The following is a 10,382-nucleotide window of genomic DNA, read 5'->3' on the forward strand; positions in this document are numbered from 1 at the left end:
TTGTGTCCATATTAAGATTCAAAACATAACACAATGTTGTTATTTTTGCCAAAATGTGTGCTGCATCAACATGTCTTTTCATACTAGAGGTAAATTCTTCTAAAGGCAAAAATAAATCAGTACAGATCCAGCTTGAGTCTTTTACTTTTTAATATTGATTTTTTTTTTTTCCTTTAAACTCTTTATATTCAACTAGCAAGGATAGAGCCAAAAATGTTACTAAACTCCATCTCATGTCTTTAATCATATCCATCTTAACCATTTTTCCCAGAGCTCAGTAGAGGGGCTGACATTGAGAGGTTATGAAGAAGGGAGGGGATGTTTGGACCTTTCAATTTTTACTGGAGAGCATCTGACACTGGTCTCAAATAGTCCTTGGACCAGCGATATCTTGTAAATGCTCCAAGTATATAAAAGCAAGCGTCTTTTACAACGATGAAGGCCACTCTTCTCGGTTAAAATAAAAAAGCACTCAGTCCAGTTTTGGTGTCTGGCCTAAGAGCGAAATGAGTTGAAGAAGAAATGTGAAGGGATTAAACTACATGCTCAATCTAAATCACAGAAAAAAGTATTCACACCCCTTCAACTATTATTCTCTGCCTGGTTGAACACTGAGTCTTTAATGTATTTTTTAACTATATGTAAAAGCCCAATGCAAAAGATAGCATAGCTCAACTGGAAGGAATATAATAAAAATGATAATCACTGTAATGTGGGTTTAAAAAAAATAAATCTCATTTCTTTTTTTCTTATTTCTTTTATATTTGGAGTTCTAGATTGTATTACTTATCACTTGGAGTATGCATGTTTTTTATTGTAACATGATAATATTTTAAAAGTTTGTTCTAAATGCTTTTGCTAAGCACTGTGATCAGGCTTTGTCTTGTCAGTTTTTATTTTCCTTTAAAATCATTAAAAGAAAACAAAGCTGCATAGGATGGGTGATGGTTTCAACTACTTAATGTGATGTTCTCGTTCTGCTGTTCCTCTTAAATTTTCCTTCCTGCTCTCTTCCTTTGGAGTCTCAGTAAACACAAAGTCCCCTGAGCAGCCCATGTGGAAAGTGATTGTGGTTCCTCATCTATGGATGCGTAATGAGTTCTGCCTTGTTTTTGTCCAACAACAACAAACAGTAATAAGCAAAGCAATTAAAAACAGGATGACAGAAACGTGAGATGAAGTGGGGGAGGCGGGTCAGACCCCACTTAGAAAAAAGCATTGGAAATGAACTTCATTGGAGAGCTAACAGTGGTGAAACTTGTTTAACCAAGCAAACTCTATTTTGGGTAATTTCCTGTGGTTTGATGCCGGTAAGCAGGGAAACTAGTTAACTACAATGTTACCTTGATTTGATTATTTAGCAGAGCTATATCTGATTTTATCTTCTTTCATTTGCATTTAATATGATCATTCTACTCTTAGTGCCGGTTTAAAATTATATTTAATGGCTTCTTTGTGGGAGAGGCTAGCTTCGCCCCGGCAGCGTGGCCAACCACCTGTCACCTGCCTGCACCTCTCTTTGACCTCGTCTTCTTAGTAACGTGTGGCACCAACCTTAACAGGCAGCCACATGGAACAAAATGACATCCTTGACCTTTCAGCATGTCTGCTGGCCATTGACAATACACAAAAACTTGACTGCACAAGTGTGGCTGTTGCTCAAGATGACCGTATGCCAAGGTTCTACCACCACTCACACTTTACACACGCCACAGAGGATCAACTCATATCAGACGGTGTCGGGGGTGGAAATCTGATGATCTGACAACCAGGACACAGACCACGTTTCTCTCCCGGCGATGCATGCAACAGATAGTTTTCCACAAACAGCAGCCCAGCTGAGGTTACAAGCAGCCAAGGCCTGCACCCACAATGCACTGCTCGGCCTCACATTAAGAAAAAACTCAATCTTAGGTTACAGTTCTTAAGAAAATAATAAGATAATCCTCTGTGTATGTGTTTCCCTTTTTTTTTATTGTTTTCTTACAAAGAAAAGGAAATGAAAAATGTGTTTTTTCTTTTCCTGCATTAATGTGTTAATGACTGTTAAACAAAAAAATCTCCATCAGGAATTCTGTTCTGATTTTTGCTTCCTTAATATTTCAGAGTTAATCTCCTATTTTTCAATTGAAGTTCATTAAATATTTAACCCAAATGTCAGTGTTTCTTTTAAGTGCTCATAATTGTTTAAAGAAAATCAACCCACACAAAGAAAAGTATCATCATTTTACGTTCCCCCTCGCCTGAAAGCATTCTTAATTTGAATATGTATTTATATTATAACTGAGGCAAAGAGATATGCCCCCTTCACATCAGTGTAATTATGAATAAAAAAGAATTTGATTCAAATAAAATAGGCCATTTGTACACAAGCAATTAACTGGTGCGGCTTTAAATAATGTAGCCCAGATGGAACCTAATTATAGTCGGCATGCTTTGATTTGCGGCTCCTGTCGGAGTATCACTCGAGGCGTCACTTTGGCTTTTCAGTCACCTAGCGTTTGTTTTGAAATTTGTGACAATCACAGCCGATTACCATTTGTAACAGCATGCAGCATTTGGTGCAGAAGGAAGAAAGCATGGCCTTTAGCTATGCACAAGTTTTCCTGTTACCAGCTCAAAACTCCTCTCTTAGATTCCTCCACTACACACAACCCATCATAACTGTGTGTTTGGAATGAGAAACTGTGGGCCATGAGCAACGCTTGCAAGATAAACGTTTTTGTCTATGTGTGTAAATGTGTGTAGTAATGTCGAGTCAGACGGAGATCAAACAGTCAGTCAATTACCCAGAGAGGGCTCCAGTGGCTGTGACAGAGAGGAGGCTAAACATCGAGGATCAAATGCTCCTCTCTGCCTGCCACATAATAAGGCAGCTTCACTGAGTTTGGGAAAATACACACTTAGGATGGTCTGCCGCAGGCCGCTGGGCAGCCTGGCCATCCAAACTGTGTCGTGACCTCGGTACAGAGAACATGAGGGAGATCTGACCACAGAGCGTGTTTCTGCACCACATAATTCCTGCCTCTCAAGCAAAATTATCCACAGTGTTGTGAATGTGATGTCACAGTTTCGGATCATCTGTTAATATTGTAAGATTTGTTTTTTATGGAAACCAGCAAGACTTACAAATACATTCTGATTATTGATATTTTAACTTTTTATGTCCAGTTTCCTTTTTGATTTAGCTCATTTTTGTTACTTACCCCTTCGTACACGTCTGTCTTCTGTTTCATGGATGGATGGATGGATGGATGGATGGATGGATGGATGGATGGATGGATGGATGGATGGATGGATGGATGGATGGATGGATGGATACAAATGTGGTGTCATAATGTACTCCTGAAAATACACATTTTGTAAAGCATTTTTTAAAGTCTTACAAGTTATTGTCATCAGTTGGAACTATTTAATTATATAGGGCGACAGTGGCGTTGGATGGAGGAGTTTGCCCTGTAATCGAAGGGTTGACGGTTCAAGCCCCGACTGTAAAGCGCTTTGGTCAAGTCTCCTAACTTGAATAAAGGCGCTATATAAGTACATGCCATTTACCATTTTACCATATATACTGTAATCTGGACTTGTTATAAAACAGATAGGTTCTCATGTCGTTTTTTAAGTTTCTTTTATGACTTTTTTTGAGTAATATTTTTATTTCCGTTTTCTTACAACATATTATGAACATATACAACAAACGGCAAAAAGACAAGGTCACAAAAAGGGGCAAAAACTATTCTCCAAAACCTTCTTACTTCATATATATCATTACTTTTTTAAATGACTATAGGAGTAAAGTTTAAATTGTATTTGGTGTTAAACATAAAAAAAACAAAACAAACAAAAAAAAATTATACATATATATATATATATATACACAATTATAATTTATAATTAGATAAACATCTCAGCCATTGTATTGATTTTCCTACATTCAGTTACCATAAATAAATTAATCTTTTAACAATCACAACTAAAACTCTACTTTCACCAGTACTTTTTTTCTGTGTTCTTGGTTGCCTATATTTCTAGTGATATATATGTTTGCATGTATAAACTATAAACATTGCAATAAAGTAAAAAACATACACCCTCTGTCTTGAAGTTCTGTGAGGTATGAGATATAAAGTCTGTTAAATAACAAAATATTTGGCTGTTATATTATAATACGTGATAAATACTCAACCCATGACATTTTTGATTACTCCTAGAAACATAGATTGAGTTATATTATTATCCTTCTTTTTTTGGCTACTCACTTTATACCAGTTATGGTCCGTTGATACCTCATTGAACTTTATTGTCGAGGTACTTTTTAATTGTTTTAATTCTGTTTCAGTATGCACATCGTGTATGTTGTCCTTAAGCTATGAAAATCAGTGGATGCGATTTGGGAAAGTCCATGGGAGAAAACTTTTGTTTGTATAAAAGTTTTATTGAAGAGAGAAGACTTGATCTCGATCCTCCACCCTTTAGAGGGAGGTGGAGTTTAACATCCGAGTCATTGGAGGGGCAGCAGCTCATCTGCATATTAGCAAAGAGACACCCCCATGGTGACCCTCGAACGTGGTGGGATAGGGCGGAGAGGCTGGCTGCGTGCCGGGGGAGTTCACCGTCAGTTCAGGGAGAATGAGCAAGTGCTACTGCGCTGATCTGCATAAGACAGAAAAAAAGGACAAAACAGAAGTAAAAACAACTGTGAGAGAGAAGAAAACAAGAGAGGAGAAAAATAAGAGGTGAAAAAAAGATCACATTGCTTCAAATTGGATATAAATGATAGATTAGAGGTGTGAGAGGGCTGTGTCTCTTGTTCCCAGGCATAGTTGTTGTGATGAGCTCTACACAGGTAGCAGAGTCACCAAGAGAGCTGGGTTATTGACTACCATGATTGCTGGGCCAGTAAATTTGACCCTAGGCACTGACTACCATCTGCTTGCTATATAACTTGCAGGGCAGTCCCTTATCTCAGAGAGATCAGAACCCCCCCTCCCCATGTACATGCTCCTACACACAAACTACACAAACACAAAACACACCTGCAGGAACTAAATATAAATCCATTATCTGCCTAAAACCTCACAGTCGCCCCAGGTCTTACAGTCGCACACGCAAACACTCGCACACATGCATGTATGCAGTCTCCATTGATGTGTCCAAGCCGGGTTCAATCTAATAAACACGGGGTCAGTACCACGGTAATCAGAGGCCTGTCTATAGTGAGAGAGCCTTTAAGGTACCTCCTAATTGTATCCCTGCAGCCTTGTTGTCTAGATTTTTATAGCTGATGCAATGTACACAGGAGAATGATGGAAGGATCAAAGTAGGGAGAGAGAAGCTGAAGTAATGGGGTGTAGCTATATCTACTAATTTTTCCACTCTAACAAAATGGTTCTGTTTATCCACCCTTCTCTATTGGCAGTTTGTTTTCTTTAAGTTCTTTTTGAGGTATGTTTTGTATTTTTATCCTTACACAAGCTGAGTTTTTATGAAAAAAGCAAAAATTCACAGTCTGTACCTGCCAAAAGATATATTTTCTGCCCTTTAATTGTTAGAATGTTTAGCTTCCTAATGATGCAAACCTGCTCTATCTCTCTTGGGATCTTGGAGGCATCTCAGCAGGTCAAGTAACAGTTATGTTGCTTATCAGCTGAGCTGCTAACCAGTGGCTGCGCCAACAATCAATTGTCTATTAGCACTGCACCTTTAATGACCTTGCGCAGGAACTGAAAGCATGCTCTGGTCTTATCATCTATGCTGCATTGGAATCTTTAGCAGGATGTCTGTCACTAAGTTTACAAGGTATTGAAGTAAATATCTGGCCTAAAGTACCCTTACCCAAAGAAACCTGAGGCATGTGTACCAAATTTCAAGTTCCAGTTTGACCCCAAACTTGGGAACTTACTAACCTGGGGGAGGTCAGGAGGAAACCCAGCACTGTTAACCTTCCCTTCCAGGTACTGCCAGACCACCTGATATGCAGGCTAGTTATCCCTCTACAGCTTGTCTTGACTTTCCTCAATCAGTCCCTCAGAATGAATGACTTTCGCTCCACTGGTTTCTCTTAGTGAGCCCATTGTGCATATCTTCGGTTTTGATGGAAGGACCACTTTCCATCTCCTCCGACGTGCAGCAGTGTTGATTATCGGGTATCCACTTGGATAACACTTCTAAGCCGTCCCACTGGACTAATGGGTCAGAGGCTGCCGTTGCTCTCACGAATATGGCCTTAGTTTTGCATGTGGATTGTGGGACTTGAAAAGACTTACCATCTCATTTAATAAGGCTTGTTGACAGAGATTTGCAAAAGCTTGATATTTTTAGTTTCGGCACAAGAAGTCATGTTTGTAGTGCGCCCCAAACTAAGTCAGGGACATAGCAAACTTATGCAAGGTTGCTTTTGGTTTACCAAATTCTGGTCCCCTGTGTTTTTGTCAGCTTTACTAACATATCAACTCTAAAAATAAAGCCAAAGCTACAGTGAAAATGGTTTGGTCAAATCATATGTATGTGTTAGGTCGTTAGGCATGTTTTTTCTCAAGGCTTTAAAATTATCCCGGTCCACTCAGACTATTTTGCACCAGTAATGGGTCAACAATGTCTGTACCTGCTAGACAAACTCCAAAAGACTGGTGATGCATGGATATTTAGGTAGTTCTGCACGTGATTGATCCTGAAAGGCTGAATGCAAAGGCAAGTTGCAGTTTCTAGATTTTCATGGGTAAGAAAGCCATGTAAAAAAAACCATGTAAAATTTTCTGTCTTCCTAAAAACCCCGTAAGCTTCTTTGTGCTGCTTTGTCACAAATAATATCAATAAGATGCACTGGTGTTTGCGGTTGTAATGCAGCAAAATTTACACATCTAAATGGGTATGATACTTTTTAGAAAGCATGACCTTTGTTTGCTCATTTTCCTTAATCTTCCAAAGTTATGGTATAGAAAGATGTATAAATGTATTTTTAATTTTATTTGAAGGATAATACTAACATTTTGTATTATGTCTTTTTCTATACTGCAGGTACTGAGAGGCATGAACTGACCTCCTGGATGAGTTTTGAATCCATCTTCAAGTTCTTCAATGAAGCCTTGAGTGCGAAGGAGGAGGAGGAGGCAGAAGAGAACGCCCATGCTGTCACAACACGCAGCGGCTCCCTTAAAAACAAACACCAAGATTTGTAGAAACCCAGCATTGACTCAGCAGTAGATTCTAAAAGGTGCATCAGAAACGAGAGTGCAGAAATGTTGCCCTTTGCTCTAATTTTTGTTTTTCTCTCCATCCTCCCTCTTCAACCTCCCCAGTCTCCCTTCCAGTACCATCCAGCTCATGCACTTACCTTGTTGTTTGAGACAAGAGTACGGGGGTCACCATGTATACACCACAATAACGTTTTGCATTACTTCTAGATGAGTGCAACTGTCAAAGCAATATGGAGCTGAGTGTTAGCGCTTCCCGTGGGCTGTGGCCCGGCTGCGGGTGCGGGCTGCAGCAGCAGAGATTAAGGCTGACAGGCGCTGTGCACAATGCACGGTGGTGCACCTCTAATTGTCCTGACATCAGCCTGAAGTGAGCTAATGCCCCCCCGTCCTCCCATCCGCCCTCCTCAGTCGCTCTCTCCTTCTGTGTCTTCTTTCCTTCCTTACTCGTAAAGCCTGTGCTAATTTAACCTGCAAGTTCAACTGAAATCTCCTAAAGTCTACCACCATTTCCATCCTGCTAATATTGTTTCTTTCTGTAGGAGGGTACCGTTATTTACCAGTTTTTAATATTGGAAAACATCTATGACGTCTTTTTTTTAAAAAGTTTTTCTGTCTATTTTCAGATTTTAAACTTGATTTTTTTTTTTATGTGTTTGCCTTGATCTTTTCAAACTACTTCTTTAATAAGATTATTCTTTTGTTTCTAAAGCTTAAACAGAATTTGTTCTCACACAGTAATACCTACCATATCTTGTATGTCATATTTCAAGAATCAAGCAGATGTTTTTTTTCTCCAAAGTTTACTTTTTTCTTAATTTCCTCATGTGATATCCCCCAAAATGGATCTCTGGGAATGATTGAATTTGGTGAAACAAATAAAACAAAAACAACCTGTTCTGAATATGAAGGGGGAGAACGAAATCAGGACACCAAGCATATTTAAAAATCACTTAAAGTTGGGCGTAGAAATGGGGTTTGAGTGATATCTCATTTTAACGGGAGCCAAAAGTCAGCCCACAACACTCATAAAATCCCAATATATCGCCTTACACATGTCAGGAAATCCTAGACTTCAATATTATTCTGAGCCAGAATGATATTTCCTTAGAAGTTGAAGAATTGTAACATATCTTCTCTTTTTTTCCTTCCCTTTCCACTCAAGTACTCTTTGTGTGTACTTGGACCTGTCAAACTCAGCTTCCTGCTCAGCTCCCATAATCTGACTGTATGACACAAACATGTTAAAGATTTTTTTCATAAAGCCTCTGTGTTTTATAAACCACTAAAGGCTTAATGGAATACATTTCTAATGTGTCTTGACATTAGTAAAAACTCAAACTTGAAACTGAATCTTAGGATACCTTAGTTGCATTCTCAAACATATACTTCCCTCATTTTTTTCTTTTTTCTTTTGCCGTATTGTGAAACTTTCCCCACTGTCAAACGCTGCCTCTCCTGCTCCGTCTGTGGTTTAAGGCGTTTGTGGATTATCTTTCTGCTGTAATGAGACAAGTGTGCCTGGTGGATGCGAGCCTAATTTCCTTTTAATTTGATTTAGATCTCTCCAGGTTTCAGCTAAGAAGTTGGGCTTATTATTTGATATTTGACGGGTCTCATTTCAAGATACCACACCTCGCCTTTGTGCTTTTCAGCTATGATCAGTTAATTTCTCACTCCAGAATTTGTATATTGTTGCCTTAGGAGTAAACAAGACTCTCCTCGCTGTTTTTTTAATATCCTACAAGCCATATATATGAAAAGAACTAAAGATCCAAAGCACAGTCTGCAAATAAATTGCTTTTGAAGAATTTATTTTATTTTCTGCAGAACGTTATTTGTTCTAATTATTTTATCTTAAAATCTCCAAGCCTATGGCAAATGCATGGATTTTTCTTTATATTCTTAATTTTTTTCCACCCCTCGGTCTGAGTTGATTCATGTTTATGTAAAATTGTAAAAATTGTTTTAACATCTCTCTAGTGCAGTAATCACATTTCTTTAGATGATTTTATTATTCTGTAATTGACCAATTAAAGCAAAAGGAAATAAAAGGAACTATGCATCTTTATTTTCAAGGTAGTGTCTGGTTATTTTTCTTATTGCTTTACTTTTTGTTTAATATATATTAACAAATGTGGATATTGTAAGGTTTGTTGGCTTCCTTCAGCTTACCACAATACTTTGTGTTTAATTACAAACTTTACTTTCAGAGCTCATCGCTGTGGTCTTAACATACTGCTAGCCCAGTCTTTACTGGTTGTTCAGAGGAAATTAAGTTTAGCAATAGTGCCTAACCTAAATTGGTTTTAAAGCAAAATGATTGTGAATTGGTGAAACTTTTTGAATCTACTCTAACAAGATGGAATGCAGTCATTTATCTCTGGTAACCAGAGCTAAACTGAGGTGTTTAACATCTGCCTTGGAGTTAAGAAGCTCAGCTTGCTACTGATTTTTTGTTATTCTAGTTAAAGCTGGACACAAACTTTAATTCTAGAGTTTTTCTCATCCAAAATGTTTGACCATTTTTAACCTAATTAAAGTGCACATAATTAAAGTATTTGCATTAAATGTATTGATTTTATAACCAATATTAAAACATCTGTCTTCCTTTTCCCTGTTGGTTGTACACCACACAGATTATTTCGGATTATCAGATAAAGATTTTTAGACGAATTCTAATCAAAATGTTTTGGATGAATTTGCTTTTAAAAACATAGCAAACGCTGTTCTATTCAAACATCATTTAACATCAATTTTGCATACAACAGTTTAAAAAAACATTTTAACAGCTATTATCTAATATCCTCAAAAATTCATTTTTACAGTGCAGCAGATGTCATTGTCAAATCAAATGAAACATCCTCACTCTTAAAAAAAAAAAAAACTAAACTGTAAAGAGGGTGGGTGGTACCTTACACTTGTTTTTCACAACCTCTGATATAAACTGTAAAATAGCCACACCTGACAGATTGCAAACTGGTATTAAGGTAACTACTCATTAATTCCTGCTAGAAAACATAACATTTCTCACTGTCTGAGCTGTTTATCTCCTGGCATTGATGGGAGCTGACTGGAGGTCAGGATTTATGATGCCACCACATCATTGCTTTAGACAGAAATCAGGTTGGTTAATTAAACCTTAAACACAGCCCTCCACCCCTTACAAAGCTGCTTTAAAGGATGCAT

At 37.9% G+C, this 10,382-nt stretch overlaps 1 protein-coding gene across 1 annotated transcript in view; it reads left to right on the plus strand.

The window, feature by feature from the left end:
• fam172a (family with sequence similarity 172 member A) overlaps positions 1-9,262 on the plus strand; it is a 189,942-nt gene extending 180,680 nt beyond the window's left edge. The window contains exon 11 of the mRNA XM_015373311.1: positions 7,018-9,262. Coding sequence (XP_015228797.1) covers positions 7,018-7,178 — 161 coding nt within the window. The 3' untranslated portion in view covers positions 7,179-9,262. The remainder of the gene's footprint in view (positions 1-7,017) is intronic.
• The last annotated feature ends 1,120 nt before the right edge of the window (positions 9,263-10,382 follow it).

This window comes from Cyprinodon variegatus, unplaced genomic scaffold, assembly GCF_000732505.1.
Source record: "Cyprinodon variegatus isolate N-32 unplaced genomic scaffold, C_variegatus-1.0 Scaffold85, whole genome shotgun sequence".
Classification (NCBI taxonomy): Eukaryota; Metazoa; Chordata; class Actinopteri; order Cyprinodontiformes; family Cyprinodontidae; genus Cyprinodon; species Cyprinodon variegatus.